Source organism: Budorcas taxicolor, chromosome 2, assembly GCF_023091745.1.
Source record: "Budorcas taxicolor isolate Tak-1 chromosome 2, Takin1.1, whole genome shotgun sequence".
In the NCBI taxonomy this organism is placed as follows: domain Eukaryota; kingdom Metazoa; phylum Chordata; class Mammalia; order Artiodactyla; family Bovidae; genus Budorcas; species Budorcas taxicolor.
The window spans coordinates 92,524,846-92,548,706 of record NC_068911.1 but is presented as its reverse complement, the minus strand read 5'-3'; the positions used below and the strand labels follow the sequence as shown (position 1 = coordinate 92,548,706).

Here is a 23,861-nt window from a genome sequence, read left to right as displayed (position 1 = left end):
GGGGTCGCTCAAACAGTCAGACACAACTGAATGACTAACACACAAAGTAACTAGGTCACCTGACTTATGTGCTATTTAATAAGTGATACCCATTATTATCATAAAATGGAAGTGACCAAAAAGACACTGATGAAACCAAAATTATTTTCTCTTTGAACGGTATTTACTATACCTTTCATAATAATGAATAACTTTCTAGAAATATTAGTCTAGTGTCAAATACTCTAGTGAAGGAAGTTTACTTTTAAGAACAATTAAGTACCCCTATCTTGATACTGTTTAAACTTAAGATAGAATTACTTGGTGAAAGACCATGACCAGGTAGGATTTGTACAGGCATGTAAAGCTAGTTCAACATTTGGATCCAAGATATTAGAAGGTGAGAAATAACAATAATAAATATCTATGAAAAAAAATTAGGTCATGTTAAGTGATTTGCACATTTCATCCACTTAAGTGTGTGTACTCGATTTCCATTTACTCATTACAGTAAAAAAGATTTTGAAATGGCAGAAATAAAAAAATCAAGCAAGGCTGTTCAACATAACAGGCTAAACAAGAAAAGTCATATATCATGTTCATGATAAAAAAATAAACATCTGGCAAAATCCAACACAATCACAACAAACTCTCAGCAATTCATGGATAGATGGGAATTGCCATAACTTGACAATAAACATGTATTAAAAAGCTTCAGCTTATATCATATTTGAGAGTAAAAGAGTGAAAGCTTTTGCCCTAAGCTTGGCAATTATCCACCCTCACCATTCTAATTTAATATAGCACAAGAAGTTCTAGCCACTGCAAAAAAGACAAGAAAAAGAAATAAAACATATACAAATAAGAAAAACTATTTGCAGATGACATAATTATCTATATTGAAAATCTCAAGAAGTCTATTAAAAAAACAAAAACTTAACTGAGTTCAGCAATATTGCAGAAAATAACATCAACAACAACAAAAAATCACATTTCTATATACTATCAATGAGAATGCTAAAACAAAAATTAAAAACAAAAGTATTATTTACAATTGTTCCAAAGGAAATTAAACCCTTAAGTATACACTGAAAACATGCACAGGATCTGCGAGGTAAGATTTATAAAATGATGATAAAAAGAAATCAAAGAACTAAATAAAAAAAGAGATGTACCATATTCAGGGATTGAAAGAGCTAACATAGTAGATATGTTAATTCTCACAAAATTTATCTAGAGGTTTAACCAGTTCCCATAAGAACACAATTACCTGGTGAAAGAAAATGAGTGAATAAAAATAAAATTAATACAAACCAGTAGCATGTGTAATGAGCGAAGGTTTTTGCTGACATTAAAATGCTTCTGCAGCACTTCTTTCACACTTCTATCTTCTGAGAGACTCTACATGAAAAAATCAAAACAGAATTAAGGAAGAATGCAGTTTAAAACCTAAATATAATATTATGCCTCACTGGTTAGTATACCTCATTAACTCTATCTAGTATTCATTCATTATTAAATAGCTGCTGGTCTTTTGGGGGAAAACAAAAAAATCAAAAACAAATTTCTACTCTATTGATTTTCTCCTTATCCTCTTCCCTTTATGTTAATTCCGAAGACACAAAGATAAATATAACCCTTGTTACCATAAAATTAATTCAATCACATACTAGTGGGACGATCAAAATGTAGTAGTAAATGCAACACAGAATAAGGGTTATTTGTTGTTGTTTAGTCACTCAGTTGTATCCGACTCTTTTCCAACGCCATGGACTGCAGCTTGCCACGTTCCTCTGTCCATGGGATTTACCAGGCAAAACTACTGGAGTTGGTTGCCATTTCCTTCTCCAGGAGATCGTCCCGATTCAGGGATTGAACCAGTGTCTCCTGCACTGGCAGGCAGATTCTTCACTGCCGAGCCACCAGAATTTCCATACTTTATTGAATCCACACAGTCAAAGGCTTTGGCATAGTCAATAAAACAAATACATGTTTTTCTGGAACTCTCTTGCCTTTTCAATGACCCAGCAGATGTTGGCAATTTGATCTCTGGTTCCTCTGCCTTTCCTAAAACCAGCTTGAACATCTGGATGTTCATGGGTCACATACTGTTGAGGCCTGGCTTGGAGAATTTGGAGCATTACTTTACTAGCATGTGAGATGAGAGCAATTGTGGGGTAGTTTAACCATTTTTTGGCACTGCCGTTCTTTGGGATTGAAATGAAAACTGACCTTTTCCAGTCCTGTGGCCACTATTGAGTTTTCCAAATTTGCTGACATACTGAGTGCAGCACTTTCACAGCATCATCCTTCATGAAGTGAAATAGCTCAATTGGAATTCCATCACCTCCACTAGCTTTGATCCTAGTGATGCTTCCTAAGGCCTACTTGACTTCGCATCCCAGAATGTCTGGCTCTAGGTGAGTGATCACACCATTGTGATTATCTGGGTCATGAAGATCTTTTTTTGTACAGTTCTTCTATGTATTCTTGCCACCTCTTCTTAATCTCTTCTGCTTCTGTTAGGTCCATACCATTTCTGTCCTTTATTGAGCCCATATTTGCATGTAATGTTCCCTTGGTATCTCTAATTTTCTTGAAGAGATCTCTAGTCTTTTCCATTCTATTGTTTTCTTCTATCTCTTTGCAATGATCACTGAGGAAGGCTTTCTTATCTCTCCTGCTATTCTTTGGATCTCTGCATTCAGATGCTTATATCTTTTTCTCCTTTGCTTTTCGCTTCTCTTCTTTTCACAGCTATTTGTAAGGTTTTCTCAGACAGCCATTTTGCCTTTTTGCATTTGTTTTTCTTGGGGATGGTGTTGATCCCTGTCTCCTGTACAATGTCATGAACCTCTGACCACAGTTCATCAGGCACTCTGTCTATCAGATCTAGTCCCTTAAATCTATTTCTCACTTCCACTGTATAGTCATAAGGGATTTGATTTAGGTCATACCTGAATGGTCCAGTGATTTTCCCCACTTTCTTCAATTTAAGTCTGAATTTGGTAATCAGGAGTTCATGATCTGAACCATAGTCAGCTCCCAGTCTTGTTTTTGCTGACTGTATAGAGCTTCTCCATCTTTGGCTGCAAAGAATATAATCAATTTGATTTCAGTGTTGGCCATCTTGTGATGTCCATGTGTAGAGTCTTCTCTTGTATTTTTGGAAGAGGGTGTTTGCAATGGCCAGTGCGTTCTCTTGGTAAGAGTCTATTAGCCTTTTCCCTGCTTCATTCTGTACTTCAAGGCCAAATTTGCCTGTTACTCCAAGTGACTGGAGTAAACCTTTGACTGCATGGATCACAATAAACTGTGGAAAATTCTGAAAGAGATGGGAATACCAGATCACCTGACCTGTCTCTTGAGAAACCTGTATGCAAGTCAGGAAACAACAGTTAGAACTGGACATGGAACAACAGACTGGTTTCCAATAGGAGAAGGAGTACATCAAGGCTGTATATTGTCACCCTGCTTAATTAACTTATATGGAGAGTAAAAGCTCAATATTCAAAAAGTAAGATTATGGCAACCAGTCCTTTCACTTCATTGCAAAAGATGGGTAAATAGTGGAAACAGTGGCTGACTTTATTTTTGGGGGCTCCAAAATCACCGTAGACAGTGATTGCAGCCATGAAACTAAAAGACACTTACTCCTTGGAAGGAAAGCTATGACCAACCTAGACAGCATATTAAAAAGCAGAGACATTACTTTGTCAACAAAGATCCATCTAGTCAAGGCTTTGGTTTTTCCAGTAGTCATGAATGGATGTGAGAGCTGGACTATAAAGAAGGCTGAGAGCTCAAGAATTGATGCTTTTGAACTGTGGTGTTGGAGAAGACTCTTGAGAGTCCCTTGGACTGCAAGGAGATCCAACCAGTCCAACCTAAAGGGTATCAGTCCTAGGTGTTCACTGGAAGGACTGATGTTGAAGCTGCAACTCCCAATACTCTGGCCACCTGATGTGAAGAGCTGAGTCATCGGAAAATACTCTGATGCTGGGAAAGATTGAGGGCAGGAGGAGAAGGGGATGACAGAGGATGAGATGGTTGGATGGCATCACTGACTCAATGGACATGGGTGTGGGTGAACTCCAGGAGTTGGTGATGGATGGGGAGGGCTGGCGTGCTGTGGTTCATAGGGATTGCAAAGAGTCAGACATGATGAGCAACTGAACTGAGCCACCAGAGAAGCAAGAATTCAAAAGCAAGGTAAAGTATTATAAAGAATGCTTAAAATGTATGAGGTAATCGGCTACAAAGAAGATAGAGCATTACAATTTTAGGGAACAACATGAACACTGCAGGGAGACTGTGGTATATGGACAAAAGATGCGTAGTCACAGAATCCTGAGGTTCAGTTACTGGCAGACTGACTGTATGGAAAGACAAAGGCAGCAAAGCTTAATTGGAGATAACTGCAATTCTCCATATAAGAAACAAAATGAGTCTGAATTAGGACACTGGTGTGAAGACAAGAAAGAAAAACATTTATAGAAGACACGTCTGATGGAGAATCTACTGGTAAGAAACAGAGATGAAGGGTTGGAGAGGCGATACAAAAAAATGAAAAGATGAAACTATAGGGAATAGAATGTCCCAGGAGATGTGAAGAGGGAGATGTAATCAGAAGTGAAACTTGCATTACTGACAGGTAAGAAGTAAAGGGAAAAAAAGGAGCAAAGTAAGGGATTCAGAAATATGTTGAACAAGTGAACAGAATCCAAGAGAGAGCAATAAAACCAGGGGAAGAAAACAAGAGGGACACACTTCAAGAGGGAAGTGGTAATAAAACTATATACTTTGTATAACTAAATTACGATATATTTTGAGAGGTTGATGGCTTCAGATATTTAGGGGTCAACTGGGCCAACCAGTCCATCCTAAAGGAGATCAGTCCTGACTGTTCACTGGAAGGACTGATGTTGAAGCTGAAACTCCAATACTTTGGCCACCTGATGCGAAGAGCTGACTCATTTGAAAAGTCCCTGATGCAGGGAGGGATTAGGGGCAAGAGGAGAAGGGGACGACAGAGGATGAGATGGTTGGATGGCATTATTGACTCGATGGACATGGGTCTGGGTAGACTCCCGGAGTTGGTGATGGACAGGGAGGCCCAGCATGCTGCGGTTCATGGGGTTGCAAAGAGTCAGACACGACTGAGTGAATAAACTGGGGGCCATTTGAAAAAGCAGTACCTAATATATACTTAATATATCAACTTTATAAGTTACTTGGTAAGAGTCACCAATTTTAGAAGGACTACAGTTAATTTCAAAAATTTTTTTTAATATGTATTACTTTATTATTTTACAGTCATCTGGTGTACTTCCATGGGGTATTTGACTCTGTTTATACAGCAACAAGCCCTTTAAGAGAAAAAGAAAAGAGTAAAAACAGTGACTGCAGTGAATAACGATCAATGAACTGTGAGGTTCATTTGGCAATGAACCAAAGATTAGATGTAAGGACAGTACATTCAGAGTTGGCAGAGACAAAAAAGGCTTGGGTAAGACTGATATAACAACAACAACAACAAAAGTCCAGAAAACTAAGTATACTGTATTTTCTAGAGTTAAAACTGTATGTTTCTACTTCCCACTGGAAGAAGATCCAGATTCAGAAATAAGTTCAAGTCTAATGAGGTGAAGTTTTATGCTCTCAGTAAATACACTGTCCTAGTTATTATAGTTTCCAACCCTTGCCACTGTTTTTAGTCTTTATCTTATTCATGGACACTGGAGAGTCCCTTTTCGCCAATAAGCACAGGAGTAACAGTTGCAGGAACAACTTCTTAACATGCTCACTGCAGTTTGCTTCACAGGCAGTTTCTCAAGAGAATGTTATAGGGGAACAGCAATGTTATAGAGGAACAATAGGATTCATGCTGCTCCAGGGACAACTCACTGGCAGCAGTATAGGTACCAAATCTCCTAGTCTGTTCCTGTTAAAACATTCTCACCTCCTGTTAACTGAAAGGTTAAGACAGCAGGGGATCTTTCTTGAACTTAGCTATAGCACTTTGTGGGAACTTCCTTTGAAGAGAAATAGATATGGTCCTCTTAAGATGCTTTTATACAGAGATTTTTCTTACACTGCCTTGCTGAGATGGTGTTTATCCTGCTTGCTTACACATTTGCATAGTGCTAAAACAAACACTCAAGCTGGTAGGATGTCTAGGTTCAAGCCTATCATAAAGATATTTCTTGGATGTGATTCCATAGGTGACTTGTTAGCATTACCTTTGCTTTCTGTTTAAACCTGGAATTTGAAAAAACTTGCTGGATAGTCAGCACTGAGAGAAAGGATAGCTCCTTCAATGCATACCCCCATTTTCAGGCAAGGCCTCTGGCCATGGTGCTGACATTTTAATTTTTTTCTTCAAGTGAAGCTCATTTATTAGCATATTCTAAATGCTATTGGCAAAAAGGGACTGGACAGCTTTCCTGAATAAGATAAAGACTAAAAACAGCAGCAACAGATTGGGGACTATAATAACTAGGATAGTGTTTGTACTAAGAGCATAAGACTTCATCCCATTCAGTTCAGTTCAGTCGCTCATCGTGTCTGACTCTTTGTGACCCCATGAACCATAGCACGCCAGGCCTCCCTGTCCATCACCAACTCCCGGAGTTACACAAACTCATGTCCATTGAGTCGATGATGCCATCCAACCATCCCATCCTCTGTCATCCCCTTCTCCTCCCGACTTTAATCTTTCTCAGCATCAGGGTCTTTTCCAATGAGTCAGTTCTTTGCATCAAGTGGCCAAAGTATTGGAGTTTCACCTTCAACAGCAGTCCTTCCAACGAATATTCAGGACTGATTTCCTTTAGGATGGACTGGTTGGATCTCCTTGCAGTCCAAGGGACTCTCAAGAGTCTTCTCCAACAGCACATTTCAAAAGCATCAATTCTTTGGCGCTCAGCTTTCCTTATAGTCCAACTCTCACATCCATACACGACTACTGGAAAGACCATAGCTTTGACTAGATGGAACTTTGTTGGCAAAGTAAAGTCTCCGCTTTTTAATACGCTGTCTAGGTTGATCATAACTTCTCTTCCAAGGAGCAAGTGTCTTTTAACTTCATGGCTGCAGTCATCATCTGTAGTGACTTTGGAATCCAAGAAAATTAAGTCTCTCATTGCTTTATTTTGTCCCAATCCATCTGCCATGAATTGATGGGACCAGATGCCATGATCTTCGTTTTCTGAATGTTGAGCTTTAAGCCAACGTTTTTACTCTCCTCTTTCACTTTCATCAAGAGACTTTTTAGTTCTTCACTTTATACCGTAAGGGTGGTGTCATCTGCATATCTGAGGTTACTGATATTTCTCCCTGCAATCCTGATTCCAGCTTGCGCTTCATCCAGCCCAGCATTTCTCATGATGTACTCTGCATATATGTTAAATAACAGGGTGACAATATACAGCCTTGATGTACTCCTTTCCTGATTTGGAATCAGTCCACTGTTCCATGTCCAGTTCTAACTGCTGCTTCCTAACCTGCAAAGAGATTTCTCAGGAAGCAGGTCAGGTGGTCTGGTATTCCCATCTCTTTCAGAATTTTCCACAGTTTATTGTGATTGACACAGCCAAAGGCTTTGGCAGTCAATAAATAGTAGATGTTTTCCTGGAACTCTCTTGCTTTTTCAATGATCCAGCGCATGTTGGCAATATGATCTCTGGTTCCTCTGCCTTTTCTAAATTTAGCTTGAACATCTGGAAGTTCACAGTTCACGTACTGCTGAAGCCTGGCTTGGAGAATTCATCCCATTATACTGGAACTTATTCCTAAATCTGGATCTTCTTCCAGTGGGAAGTATAGACATACAGTTTTAACTCTAGAAAATATACTGTACTTCGTTTTCTGGGCTTTTTTTGTTGTTTGTTTCTGGGCATATTCCAAAGGGAGGTGGCAAATGATGATTAGGATGGGGCAAGAAAATATCAGTGCTAAGAGACAGAAACTCCAGTGGTACTAGTTCTACCTTAAGAAAAGAAAGAACCACAAAATAATCAAAAAGATGATGGGAGTGTTTTCACATTCATTCCTATCATCCTGCCCCTTAACTCAGTGCTCAGCAAAGGACAAAAAAATATAAGGGCAAGCAACTCTATTATCAGATGCTTACCATTTTCTGAGTCATCAAAAGTTATACTTCACAGAAACTGTCACCATCTACTTCCTTTATTAAGATGCTCAGAATACAACACAGCAGGGAAGGACAGAAAAATCCAGGGCAGGACAGTAAAATCTAGGCTTAGGCAATCATTTTAGGAAAAGAAAGTGAGCCGAGAGAAGAATACAGTAAGCCCTGGGAAATCACAGACATTTAAATACTAGGAAAGATTGCGTCTGATTACTAAAGCAATCAGAAAAATAACTATTGTTAACATGACAATCAGTTCAAGATTTAGGAAAGGTGAAAGTTTGTGACACACTCAAAAGTGTATTCACAGGCCAAAAATCCAGAGCTCTGATGCACTTCAGAACCCAGTAAAGAAAAAGACAATATAAGACTTAGCACCAACTATAGTGTTCATAAAGCATGGAATCCTTCAATCAGATGCAGTATCAAGAAAAAATTACATGACGTAGTAAATATCTGAGTTTCAGCAAAAATTAATTTGGGGACGAGGGTAGAAGGGAAAACTCACTAGTTATGTCATGACACAATATCTGGGTTTTAAGGAAAACAGTCAATTATTTTGACATGAAATTCTGTACAGTTATATTAGGAAAAATAATTAACAATCAGAAGAAAGGGAGAACAAAGTAAAAAAGATAAACCAGAGAATAACATTCAAGGTTTGAATCCTTCATGTAAAAACTGCAGCCTGTACATAAGGTCTGAAATGCTATAAACCAAATAATTACTTTGCAGTGAAAGGAGGGAAGATGGGCGTGAACATAAGGGAAAATTTTACTTTTTACCATGTTTCTTAAGCACTGATTAAATTTTATTATATGAGCTTTTAATTTAAAAAAGTGTCAAAATTAATAGTGCTTACATGAGCAGAGTATTTTAAAATCAAAATAAGAATCAAGTTTCATTTATACAAGCTGAGTAAGTTCTGCACATGTAATGTGCAGTAACATGATTATAGTTAACAATATAGTACTATGTACTTGAAATTTGCTTATAAGATAAAACTTACGTGTTTAACCAAAAAATTTAAAAAAAATGAGAAAAAATCTATATGAGGTGATGGATATGTTAAATAGCTTGATTGTGGTATTTCACAATGTATACCAAAACATGAAGTTGTACACTAATGTAAACAATTTCTAATTTGTCGATCATACCTCAACAAAGATGGGGAAAAAATTAAAGAGCAAAATAAATGCAGAGTCTCACTTTTAATTTGGTATTGATATTAAAGATTTTATAGTAAAAAGAATATCAACTACCATTATTGCTATACCATAAAAAATCTTTTTAGAGCCTATGAATATAGACTGTGCTATGTTTGTTGTTTAGTTGTTCAGTTGTGTCCAACTCTTTGTGACCCCATGGACTGCAGCCCATCAGGTTCCTCTGACCACGGGATTTCCCAAGCAAGAATACTGGAGTGGGTTGCCATTTCCCCCTCCAAGAGACTGTGTAACTCTAAGCAGACCTAATCATCCTCACACATTAGTATTTAATATTATAGACCAGTTATTCCCAATTCTTACAAAACCAAGGACTCCAATATTTTCTACAAGGCCCATATTTTTAATGTGTGAGATTTATCAGGAACACTGTTTTCCAAACACATTATTAATCACATATTCACATACATACACTCTCTCCCTTCTTCCTAACAACTAAAACTTTTCAGTATAAGATAAATGGATGCTAGTATGCTTAGTTGATACAACAATACCCTGCAGAAGTTATGCTCATCAACTTAAGTAAATTTACAGAGTCCACAAGGTTTAGTAAATGCAAGATCTCAAAGATGGCACTTGTCAATAGAGATAATATAACCAAAGGTGCCAGTCTAAAATGCATCTTAACAGACCAACGAAGAAAAAAGCTTAACTGTTCATAAGAAGGAAAATCCACACTCTACAGGTATGTATGAACCTTACTAAGTTAGTATATTGCTAAACTTGTAAAATAAAGAAAATATTTAATGATGAAATTCATTAACAAAATAATGTAAAATATAAACAAGATATAAAACAAATCTCATAAAAGTTCTTTTGAGGAAAAAAACAGGAGGTATGACATTTCAACTGTTTTTTAAAATAAAAAACACACAACAGTATATATTAATACAGTTTTATGCCACAGAAACATTAGAAACTTTATGCTAATTTACAGATTATAAAAATTTTCAAGTTTCAACTGCTTTCAAATGGTATAGCAAGACACAAAAATAACTTTAATATTATTGTTTTTGTTCTAAATTACCTGTACATTCTCATTCCATTTCCCGGCAAAAATCTTCTCTGGAAATATGGAAGGTAGAGATAATTGTTCTTTAAATATTTTAAGGTACTGTGGAAAACTAAATGAATTCATTAAGTGTATCTGCCGGTGGGAAAATCGTGACTTCACTCTTTTTTCCAAGAGTTCCAAAATATCCTTAAAAACAAACAAAAATCTCCATGAGATGCATGTTTAAAATAACCATACCAATGATACAGGTATAATGACTTGAGTTATCACTTATAATTAGCAATGCTCACCCTATAATACACAATTAAGCATTAAAAAAATTTATGCAAGGTTCTAAAGACTTTAATTATTCCCTTGATATAGTTAGGACTACAAGGTAGTACAGGTAAGACAATGTGACTTGTAAATAAACCAAACCCCTAAAAATATTTTTAACACAAGCTACTTTTAATCCCTTTCTAAGCACTTGTCGGTCTGGCAATGTCAATGATGTCCTGATTAGCCTTTTTCTAATTATGTTTTTCTCTGCTAATCTTTAACACTGCAAGACCTATAATAACTGCTAAAAAATTATAACCGTAGTGAATATAGCTATATTCCGGAGTAACATGAAGAGTCTCAAAAAGGAATTTCAAAGAGTCTATGAAGTTCATCTAAAAAAATTAAGATAACAAAACGTAGTTAGACTTAATAATTAACATTGATGAAAACATACAACATTGTTTTCATTGCTTTATGTAACAAAAACTCAAGAAGCAGCATATGTGATGAAGAAAAATTCAGTTCACTAAACTATACAGATTAAGCTGAAGCTACACTAGATGTAAGAAACAAAGTATAGAAAAGGAAACTGGCAAGAATATAGCATTACATTGGTAAAATAAATTATTCTGTCTTCTGGCTCTTTTATAGTAACATTTGAGAAGCTATGTGCTATTTTCCCGTAAGAGAGGGAGCAAGTTTAGTGTCAATTTTCTATAAAAAAGAAAAACAAAAAGCTGTGGTGAGGCCCAGAAATATGGAATTTCAAATCTACCCAGATGACTCTAGGTTAAGAAACCAATGATACATAGGGAAGAATTAAAGGCATCATGGCTAATGTGGGAAGGAAGACAGGAAAGATGAATAGCTGGGGGCTTGAAGTGGGAGGGTGACTGAAAACCTGAGATATTTTTATAGGTAGAGAAAAATATTCAGCATAAGAAAACTACAAGTTATTTCAGAAGTACTACACATTAATTTTCTACTAAGGAGGAGTTCAAGATCACCCATCTGAGTAGGTGGTTGAAAGGTAGTGGAAGCAACACTGGGCAAACAGAATTAAGAGCCTTAACTTAGGAATGGGAAAAGACAGAAGTCTGTATAGTCAAAGCTATGGTTTTTCCAGTAGTCATGTACAGATGTGAGAATTGGATCATAAAGAAGGCTGAGTGCTAAAAAATTGATGCCTTTGAACTGTGGTGCTGGAGAAGACTCTTGAGGGTCCTTTGGACTGCACAGAGATCAAACCAATCAATCCTAAAAGAAATCAACCCTGAATATTCATTGGAAGGACTGGTACTGAAGCTGAAGCTCCAAAACTCTGGCCACCTGATGCAAAGAGCTGACTAAATGGAAAAAGACCCTGATGCTGGAAAAGACTGAAGCAAAAGGAGAACGGGACAGCAGAGCATGAGATGGCCAGATAGCATCATCGACTCAACAGACATGAATCTGAGCAAACTCTGGGAGATAGCGGACGACAGGGAAGCCTGGGATGCTGCAGTCCATGGGGTTGCAAGGTGTCAGGCACAACTTAACAACTAAACGACAACAACAAAAGAATTTTAGAGGTGAACACTAACCGATACTTTTATGGTAGACAGTAATGACAGAAGTTGGTAATGTGGGGATAGAGGGAGTAGTGAAAATAAAATTGCTGCCACAGGGAAGAGGTTATTTGCTAGCAAAATCACTACTCCATCAATCCTTCTGCTCTTTCCCTCTAAAAATGGACACCTAGATGGACTTCAATCACACAGTTGGAGAGTTACACAGCTAGAAAATTAAACATACAGAATAAAAAAGAGCCTTCACTAAGGAGCCACAAACCCTTTATTTGGGCCCTCATTGGGACGACAGCATCTGCCATTGCCACTTCCATCTAAAGGAAGAGCTTTTAGCAAGAAGGAACAGGCTTCCTTAACGACTGTGTTATATTGCTATTTTTCAGAAAGAAGAATAAAGATATGTGGAGAACCCACCAGGTTTAGTTTGAGAGAGCTTATTATGAAAGCATACATCAAAAGCTCTGAAGTACTGGGGAAGGAGGACATAGAAAGCTACTCTTTAGAGACTGTTCATGTGGTTCTCAAGGCAAGAATACTGAAGTGGTTTGCCATTTCCTTCTCCAGTGGACCACATTCTGTCAGAGCTCTCCACCATGACCCGTCTGTCTTGAGTGGCCCCACACGGCATGGCTTAGTTTCACTGAGTTAGACAAGGCTGCGGTCCATGTGATCAGATGAACAGTATGAAAAGTATGAAACATGAACAGTATGAAAAGGCAAAAGATAGGACACTGAAAGATGAGCTCCCCAAGTTGATAGGTCCCCAATATGCTACTGGAGATCAGTGAAGAAATAACTCCAGAAAGAATGAAGGGATAGAGCCAAAGCAAAAACAACACCCAGTTGTGGATGGGACTGGTTAGAAGCAAGGTTCAATGCTGTACAGAGCAATATTGCATAGGAACCTGGAATGTTAGGACCATGAATCAAGGCAAATTGGAAGTAGTCACAGGTGATGGCAAGAGTGAACATCAACATTCTAGGAAGCAGCGAACTAAGATGGACTGGAATGGGTGAATTTAACTCAGATGACCATTATATCTACTACTATGGGCAGGAATCCCTTAGAAGACATGGAGTAGCCATTACAGTCAACAAGAGTCCGAAATGCAGTACTTGGATGTAACCTCAAAAACGACAGAATGATCTCTGTTTGTTTCCAAGGCAAACCATTCAGTATCACGGTAAACCAAGTCTATGCCCCAACTAGTAACGCTGAAAAAGCTGAATTTGAATGGTTCTATGAAGACCTACAAGACCTTCTAGAACTAACACCCCAAAAAAGATGTCCTTTTCATCATAAGGGACTGGAATGCAAAAGCAGGAAGCAAGAAACACCTGGAGTAACAGGCAGATTTGGCCTTGGAGTACAGAATGAAGCAGGGCAAAGGCTAATATAGTTTTGCCAAAAGAACGCGCTGGTCATAGCAAACACCCTCTTCCAAAAACACATGAGAAGACTCTACACATGGACATCACCAGATGGTCAACACCAAAAACAGACTGATTATATTCTTTGCATGCAAAGATGGAGAAGCTCTATACAGTCAGCAAAAACAAGACTGGGAGCTGACTGTGGCTTAGATCATGAACTCCTGACTGGCAAATTTAGATTTAAATTGAAGAAAGTGGGGAAAAACCACTAGATCATTCAGGTATGACCTAAATCAAATCCCTTATGATTATGCAGTGGAAGTGAGAAATAGAATTAAGGGACTAGATCTGATAGACAGAGTGCCTAATGAACTGTGGACAGAGGTTCATGACATTGTACAGGAGACAGGGATCAAGACCATCTCCAAGAAAAACAAATGCAAAAAGGCAAAATGGCTGTCTGAGGAGGCCTTACAAATAGCTGTGAAAAGAAGAGAAGTGAAAAGCAACGGAGAAAAGGAAAGATACACCCATTTGAATGCAGAGTTCCAAAGGAAAGCAAGGAGAGATAAGAAAGCCTTCCTCAGTGATCAATGCAAAGAAATAGAGGAAAACAATAAAATGGGAAAGACTGGAGATCTCTTCAAGAAAATTAGAGATACCAAGGGAACATTACATGCAAATATGGGCTCAATAAAGGACAGAAATGGTATGGACCTAACAGAAGCAGAAGAGATTAAGAAGAGGTGGCAAGAATACACAGAAGACCTGTACAAAAAAGATCCTCATGACCCAGATAATCATGATGGTGGGATCACTCACCTAGAGCCAGACATTCTGGAATGTGAAGTCAAGTGGGCTTTAGGAAGCATCACTAGGATCAAAGCTAGTGGAGGTGATGGAATTCCAGTGGAGCTATTTCAAATCCTGAAAGATGATGCAGTGAAAGTGCTGCACTCAATATGACAGCAAATCTGGAAAACTCAGCAGGGGCCACAAGACTGGAAAAGGTCAGTTTTCATTCCAATCCCAAAGAAAGGCAATGCCGAAGAATGCTCAAACTACCGCACAATTGCACTCATGTCACGCACTAGTAAAGTAATGCTCAAAATTCTCCAAGCCAGGCTTCAGCAATATGTGAACCGTGAACTTCCAGATGTTCAAGCTGGTCTTAGAAAAGGCAGAGGAACCAGAGATCAAATTGCCAACATCTGTTGGATACACAAAAAAGCAAGGCAGTTCCAGAAAAACATCTATTTCTGCTTATTGACTATGCCAAACCTTTGACTGTGTGGATCACAATACACTGTGGAAAATTCTGAAAGAGATGGGAATACCAGACCACCTGACCTGCCTCTTGAGAAACCTGTATGCAGGTCAACAGTTAGAACTGGATATGGAACAACACACTGGTTTCAAATAGGAAAAGGAGTAGTACATCAAGGCGGCATATTGTCACCTTGCTTATTTAACTTCTATGCAGAATACATCATGAGAAATCCTGGGCTGGAGGAAGCACAAGCTGGAATCAAGATTGCTGGGAGAAATATGAATAACCTCAGATATGCAGATGACACCACCCTTATGGCAAAAAGTGAAAAACTAAAGAGTCTCTTGATGAACGTAAAAGAGGAGAGAGAAAAAGTTGGTTTAAAGCTCAACATTCAGAAAACTAAGATCATGGCAACCCGTCCCATTACTTTTGGCAAATAGATGGGGAAACAGTGGAAACAGTGCTGACTTTATTTTTGGGGGCTCCGAAATTACTGCAGATGGTGATTGTAGCCATGAAATTAAAAGACGCTTACTTCTTGGAAGGAAAGCTATGACCAACCTAGACAGCATATTAAAAAGCAGAGACATTACTTTGCCAACAATTTCCGTCTAGTCAAGGGTATGGTTTTTCCAGTAATCATGTATGGATGTGAGAGGTGGACTATAAAGAAAGCTGAGCGCCAAAGAATTGATGCTTTTGAACTGTGGTGTTGGAGAAGACTCTTGAGGGTTCCTTGTACCGCAAGGAGATCAACCAGTCCATCCTAAAGGAGATCAGTTCTAAGTGTTCATTGGAAGGACTGCTGTTGAAGCTGAAACTCCAATACTTTGGCCACCTGATAAAAAGAGCTGACTCATTTGAAAGACCCTGATGCTGGGAAAGATTGAGGGCAGGAAGAGAAGGGGATGACAGAGGATGGAATGGTTGGATGGCAGCACCAACTCAATGGACAACAGTTTGGGTAAACTCTGGCAGTTGGTGATGGACAGGGAGGCCTGGCGTGCTGCAGTTCGTGGGGTCGCACAGAGTTGGACAGGACTGAGCAACTGAACTGAACTGAACTTTAGAGAAATGGTACTAGCAGGACTGTTGAAAGATGACTTAGTAAAGTGCTTCCCAGTTCTAAAAAAGAGAAGTACCTGTAGAAAAGGAAAATAAGTGGAAGGGCCTGGCATAAGTTTGCTAAAAATGAAGGAAAAAAAGGATTAAAAATTATGAATGCATGGCAGCCACAGTGTTAGTACTACGATGACTCATATTAGTATTAAGATGACTCTTAAATACCAGTTTTACCTGAATTCAATAAGAAAGTTCATATAAGGAGAGTAAAAAGAAGGTAAACACAATGCTTTTTGGCCTTTTGCCTAGTAGTATATGTTCTTGTCAGCTTAGTATCTGATACATATTCTGAGGACAATGAATTAAATGTGTTTCTGGAACTAGGAGATAGAAAGGGAGCTTGCTCCATCCACTCCACCCATCGATCTGGTATTGCAGTACTTTCAAGAATGGTATACCCACTTCCAGGAAAAGTTTTTAAAAAGAGAGAGAGTAAACAAAAACAGACCTACATAAACTGTCTGAAGGTTTAACATGTATGGAGTCTACACAAAGTAATGTGATAACATTAAGACTTCAATTAAAATCATACTAAAAATCTCCCAAGAAGCAAAGAAGCTAGTGACTACTATGATAACATGACAGAAATAATCCCTTCCATTTCCAGAGATGTGTACCTACAAAGTTGGGTTAGTATCATTTTGAGCTGATTCCAAGCACTTTTAAAATATGGAAAGAATCTTAAATATAAAAAGTATGAGAAACCATTAGCAATTTTTATAAAATGGTGGTGAGGTTAACTTTCTCTTTATTTACTAATGTAGAATTATATAATATTTATTAGCAAAATCTCACTTCACATTTTTTATTCAGTAATCTGAGTGAAATGGAGGGAGGTATTAGCCTACAAGCACGTGTGATAAACGTTTCCTTGTTTCCTTTGAGTTAAAAAGTGGCATAAATGTGTGAAACACTAATGAAATATATTAGTGAGCTACACAGTAACTAAGTCAGTTATTAAGCTTTAATTTTCTAAATATTATAATCAATTGTTTTTAAATAGAAAGACTTACCAATCTGCATGTAAGACCAATAATTACTACTGGAGTCTGTGCAGACTGAGAAATGTCAAGAAGGTTATAGAGGAGTGTTTGGTTTTTATGATGAGCAAAAAGATCAAATTCATCTAATATGAAGATCACAGGGCAACTACTAGTCCGGTCACCTAAGGAAAAATAAGAGTTTTATACTAATAAGCAGTTATATCAACCTTTCTTAAGCTTCCAAACTATTTAGTACATTTCATTTTCTAAAACTCAATCCAACAAAAGTACATTGTTAACCTGCTTTGGGTAGTGCACTTACCAATGCATGTTCAATTATTCAACAAAAAAATTATTCAAAAGACAAAATAGCTCCTATTGCCCTCAAGTACTTCAGTCTAAACCAGACTTCCAGTAGCTTTATTGAGGAAAAGTTAAGAAAATCATTTAAATGACTGAAGACTATTATTTCTTAAATTATGTAAATAATTCTTCTATCATCAGAAAATAGACAAAGATTTTTTAACCTACATAGACCAGAATACTTCAGGTTTAAATATAAAAGTACATAAAACTATTACTTCAAAACAGACTCACTTTTAGTTAGAAATGCAAAGTAAGTCTTCCCCTGGAAATAATTTTTATAAACAATGGTACCAAAGCTACTTTAACTCCTACTAATGACAATTTCAACTTTTCAAAAACAGGGAAAACATTCACATGACTCTGGATTCATTTTTCTCACTACAACAATGGAAAGTGCTTTAGGAGAACAAGCACTATTTCCTTAAGGTCAAAGGCTTTATATCTGCATAAACAAGTGAAAAAAACCTGGTAATAAACAGGTTAATTAATAATTCTTTTAATTATTATCAGATATTATAGTTTGGGTAATACTATCTAAAAGATAATAAAACATATACATTAACCTAAAAGACATTAAAACCACAGGGACCACTCAGAAGTCTAGACACAGACCTACATAAGACAGAAATTTCATTTCTGATAAAATACAGTATTACATAACAATGGAGAATTGGTATATTCAAGCCATCTCCACTTTACACCTTTCCAAAACAAATTCCAGCTAAATTATGAATTATAAGTGTACGTACTGGATGAAAATATAAGTGTATGTCTTTAAAGTATAAAGAAAAGAAAACTTTTGATTATGTAAATAATTTAAAACTTCTATTCATGAGAAAAGTCCAAACCAAAATTAAGCAAAAAACAAGTGCAAGAATTCTCACAGTTAAGTATGAGGTAAACCACCAAAATAAAGCAAAGAACAGGAAAAACACAAATCAGGAAATATCTGTGGCCAATTAAAATTTGATATGAACATCATGAGTGCCCAAATTATTAAAATTAAACTGAAAATTTTTTTCTATTAAAAAAGCAAACAAAAAAAACAATTGTCTGAGGTTCTGAAAAAAGTACTTTAAAATATGTTTAGAAAATGGATCTTCTAGGGTAATTTGGCAATCAGTATTTATGCTTTTAAATGTGAAATCTTTAAGCCAGTATTCTACTCATTGAAATTTACCCCAGGAAATCTGGATGATCATTTAAGCATTTCTTCCTAATTATACAAAATCAGAAATAAAAGTTGATAGCCGGTGATTAATGTTATAATTTATTATGTTACAATTTTAAAATAGCTTATAATTTAAAAATGAGATATATGAGAACCATAAAAATGATCATGCACTCAATATTTACAGACATGGAATGATGCTTACAATATACTATGAGTAAGTGAAAAGATATACATCTCACAATAAAATAAAAAACATTTCATTCTTATAAAAATTATACTAATGATATACTATAGGTGAATAAAGATATGAAATAAAATGTTAATTGGAATAATCACTATTAATAGGAATTTCAGTGGTCATTATTTCTTTTTTATGTTTATTTTTTATAAAGCATACGATCAGGGGAAAAATAAAGATAACTATAGATACTGTTAAATAAGCTAATATTTACCTTTTTTTAAAGCTTCCAGAAGAAATGAAAGGTTTTCAGCAAAGCTACCCTGAATAACAAAAAGAGACACCATGACTAGAAGTTTATTGAAATAAAGAATAAAAGAGGGCTATATGACTCCAGACACTGTATAAATAGTTTTATGTATTTTTCTAGTAAATGAAAGTCATTGGCCAGATTCTGAGCTCCATCTCTTGTATGCTTACAATCTAAAACTTTAATATAACAGTAGAGATGGCATAACACTGAAAATGGGATTATGCCATGTTCAAAATTTTATATTTTCTGGATAAAATCTGTAAAAATTTAATCGAAGGTAGTTTTTAAGAGTTGCTATACTCTAAACACAATCAGAGAAAAAAAGAAATTCACTGTACTTTTATCTTCAAATGTGTCAGTCTGTTCCGAGTCTCAAACCCATACTACTAAAAAATTGACCATGAATTTAAATGAGATCCCCAAGGAAAAGGAAGAAGAAACCTGCCTCAAACATTAGACAATACAACAGTGTTTCTCTATTGAAGCGCAGATTATAGAATTTGTATATATCATATCAAATTTGGCTGTCTTTACTTAGAACAAGTCAATACATTTTTGGGTACAATTTAAATATTCTGGATAGAAACTAATAGAGTAGCAGATGCATTATCCAGAAGTTCCACAAGTTCCAGCTTGTGGATAAAGGCCTTGTTAAAATATTTTTTCACTGAAGTCCTTAATTTTTACTTCATTCAAATTTCTTAATTTAAAGAAACAGTCAACTTTAATCTTGAGGCAGTGTAAAGGACAAAAGATACACACTTGTTTGTTTCCCAGTTGAGAGAGCTGACATAAAATAACATGTTTTAAAGAACTTCTACACATTTTGTGATGATTACATGCTGTCAAGAAATATTATTTCCAAAGTAGGTAGGGCAAGAGGTATTTACCATAATGTAAACAAAAGCTCAGACAAACTGTTGGAAAATCAGTGGTCAAAGTTGCTCAAAGACTGCTTATCTTTTGGTATTTATATATATATATTTAAATTTATTTATTTTTAGCTGTGCTGGGTCTTTGTTGCTGCATGCAGGCTTTCTCTAGCTGCAAAGAGTGGGGGCTCCTCTTATTTCTGTGGCTTCTCTGGTGGCAGAGCATGAGCTCTATCTAGAACATTGGGCTCCGCAGTTGTGACACACAGGCTCAGCTGCCCCATGGTATGTGGAATCCTCCTGGACCCAGGGTTGAACCTGTGTTCCATGCATTGGTAGGCAGATTCTTACCACTGGATTACCAGGGAAGGCTTATTTCTTTAAAAGACTATTACACTTTACAGTAAGTATATACTTAGGTAAATTCATATGTACATATTATAAGAATTTACTTATGTAAGCATATATTTATATAAATATACACATACATATACATATGTCTGTGTGTATAAAAGTATATATAAATTTGCTCTAAATACACAAAACCAAAAGGCTCTGGGGTTAAATGACTTAGATTCTTAATGTCCAGCCTTTGTTATTTTATGAATTTAGACACACTAATTATGTCTTAGCCTCCAGGTGCCTAATTGATATAATGTAGGAGTTAAACTAATAATCTGTATATGTGAGGATTATGATATCAATAGTAATGACTAGGATGGTAAGTAGCTGTGCCATGAATTATTTCATACAATCCAATACAAATAGCAATATTTAGAAAAGTTAGAAACACGAATCTACATCAAGTGGAAACCAAAACCCAAACAGATTCTATGTAACAGTAACTCTGCTTTGCCAAGGAGGCCACTATCTCTTATACTACATTCTGGACAAGGGGAAAACAACAGATTTCAGAAGGAACATTTGAACTTGCACTTCAAAAACCTGTAGGTAATGGAAGGTAACACAGCAGTGGCTCAACTTTTTATAGATAATTTTTCATTAACTGGAGGACAACTACTTTACAACGTTGTCTTAGTTTCTGCTGTATAATGACATGATTCAGCTATAAGTATAAATACTAATATATCCCCTCCTTCTTGAGCCTCCCTTTCATTCTTGCCCATCATCACAGAGCACTGAGCTGAGCTCCATGTGTTACACAGTAGTTTCCCACTAGCTATGTATTTTACACATAGTTCAACTTTACTTATAGTTAATTTTTAAAGAATAAAATTACTAGATGTTAGCTGGCTCACACAACAATGGCAGTGTTATTACAGTCCATAAAACATAGTTTAGAGGAACACCACTGCATCATCACCAGTGACCAGAAAATGAATTTGAAATGTACACAACCCACTTCAACTGCATTAAGCTGAGGAGTCACTTCATAATGAAAATTACCTCAGCTTCAAGTTAAATTAATCATGTTTTCCTTGAGCCTAATAAATCAAGTTGATAGGTAAAATGTTTAATACAAGTTTCAAAACATTTCTAATCAGTTAAATTATTTATGTTTACTGCCCTGAGATCCCAAGGTACAATAATGATGTGGGTAACTTTCCGAGAGTATTTTAATAGTAAAATACAACTGACATTTGCACAGTATCTTAGCATCCAATTTAAAGAAGAAAAATAATTATGTTTAACACTTCTTTTCATCTTTAGAATAAATGTGTGAAGTATAATAAGACAATGCCAATGTAACTGGTGAGGGATCTGTAATTCATACTTATTAGACACGATATACAGGTAGTAAATAGTTACAGTCAATAGTTACAAATCTACCATTTGTAGCTTCAAATTCAGTACATTTTCTACTACTCTCATGCTATCCAAGTCTCTTAAGACTAGAAATAGACTAATAGAGTGTTAATATTTTTAAAAGCAGATTAATCTATCTCCAAGGGTAGAGAATCAGAATATTTTTCTTACAAAGAAACAACTCAGATAATATTTAAACAAATCTTGTTTCTTAAACTATTTTATAACTAATGTGAAAAGTACAAGTGAAGCCACTCAGGCATGTCTGACTCTTTACGACCTCATGGACTGCAGCCTGCTAATCTCCTCTGTCCATGTGATTTTTCAGGCAAGAATACTGGAGTGGGTTGCCATTCCCTTCTCCAGAGAATTTTTCTGACCCAGAGATTGAACCTGGGTCTCCTGCACTACAGGCAGATTCTTTACTGTCTGAGCCACCAAGGAAGCCCTAATATAACCAATAAAATCTACTTTAAAAAGTCGAAACTTAAAAGATTTGATGAATAAATACATCCTATACACTGTACATTCTTATGATAAGAATCTTGTATATTTCATTTTAGAATCTCTGACCCATTCCTACTCTTCCAAAATATAAACAGGTCCATGCTATACAGACTTTACTTTGAATCCTATTTAATAAAATAGTGAAAATGATACTTACAAAAACTTTATCTCCAACCACATTTTCCAGATTTAACTGTCTTGTGATTTCCTTTAGGGCAATTTTATCATTGATCTGCAGCAGTCCTGAAATAAAACCCATTTAAAAGTAGGTCATAAAAATCAAATAAGTATTTGATACAATGCAGATTATTTTCTAGTCAAGTAAGTTTTTTAATGCTTTTAAATATTTAACTAGAAAGAAATAGTAAAAACTTTTTAGTTTACATTATTTCCTTTTTCAAATTTAATAGTGAAAACATTAAACAGACTCAAAGAACCATCTTCCTTGGAATTAATGTCATTTAAAAAAAGGATAAGAACACATGTACACTCATGGCTGATTCATGTCAATGTATAGAAAAACCACTACAATATTGTAAAGTAATTAGCCTCCAATTAAAATAAATAAATTAAAAAAAAATCAATACAAAAAAATGAGACCTTATGTGCTTTTATTAATAATTTTTTAAAATTTCTAAAAATATTGTGCATAGTGTGCTAAAGTAATAGTCTGTTAAACAAAGATTTCATTTTTAAAATATAGTTATTAATGCAGATTTTAAATATATGAGTAAATTTAGTCTCATAATATAAAAAGCTCATATGCTTACATCATTCCAATGGCAAAATGAGAACACACTTACCATTTAAGTGAACTTGTAATATGTTTTCACTCACTCCTTCTACTTCCATTAGTTCTTTCAAAGCATGGTTTATTAACTAAATAATATTAAAAAGTTTATGAAATATTTAATAACAAGTAAGATAAGCCCATATTCTTTTTTAAACTATGAGTACTAGGAACAGAATATTAACAGCTGTCATTGAAAATTAACAATTAAGTTTGCAGATTCTCTACAGTCAGAAAGTTCAACTAGAACTTCTAATGTTTGATTTAGTAAGATGTCAGAACCAGGACTGATGCCACATTCTCTCAATCAGCTACCCAAACTTCTGATAAATATTTAGACATAACCCTTAAGTTTTCAAAGGAAATACTTCTTTGCAGTAGAAGTCACAAAAAACTACAGGTATTTAAGAACTTTACGTCTCAGTCAGTTCATTACATGTCTACAGTACTGACTTTACAAAATGATTATTGAACTCAGTTAAAAGCTATTGAAAATAAGTACCAGAAAAATACTAAATGACTGTAAAGTATCTACCCTCAATACATTAATTTCTGTGAAATACTGTGAACTACTTTGCATGTTACCTTGAAATGAAAATCAAAAAAGAAATTCAAAGCGGTTACGCTAAATATGAGATGTTACCTTTGTTAGTTGTTAGGTAACCAGAGAGAGCCCTTATTAAAGTACCTTAGATCTCACAACAATAAAAATTACTACTACTAGCAATATACTTCAAATATAAAGTGTGTGCATGCTAAGTTGCTTCAGCTGTGTCTGACTCTTTGCAACTCCAAGGACGGTAGCCTGCCAGGCTCCTCTGCCCATGGAATTTTCCAGGCAAGAATACTGAGATGGGTTGCCATTCCGTTCTCTAGGGGATCTTCCTGACTCAGGGACTGAACTCATGTCTCAAGTCTCCTGCACTGGCAGGTGGGTTCTT

General features: G+C 36.0%; 1 protein-coding gene and 1 pseudogene across 2 annotated transcripts in view; one reads left to right on the top strand and one right to left on the bottom strand.

Annotated features, from left to right (window-relative positions):
• The window catches only part of ORC4 (origin recognition complex subunit 4), a 91,115-nt gene that overhangs the window by 8,755 nt on the left and 58,499 nt on the right, over positions 1-23,861 (bottom strand). For both annotated transcript variants that reach the window (XM_052662044.1, XM_052662051.1), the window contains 6 exons: positions 22,934-23,009; positions 22,288-22,373; positions 18,946-18,994; positions 16,984-17,135; positions 10,385-10,558; positions 1,294-1,380 (listed from right to left, as the gene is read on the bottom strand). In XM_052662044.1, the coding sequence (XP_052518004.1) occupies positions 1,294-1,380; positions 10,385-10,558; positions 16,984-17,135; positions 18,946-18,994; positions 22,288-22,373; positions 22,934-23,009 (624 nt within the window). The remainder of the gene's footprint in view (positions 1-1,293; positions 1,381-10,384; positions 10,559-16,983; positions 17,136-18,945; positions 18,995-22,287; positions 22,374-22,933; positions 23,010-23,861) is intronic.
• On the top strand, positions 16,196-16,373 carry LOC128044092 (uncharacterized; annotated as a pseudogene).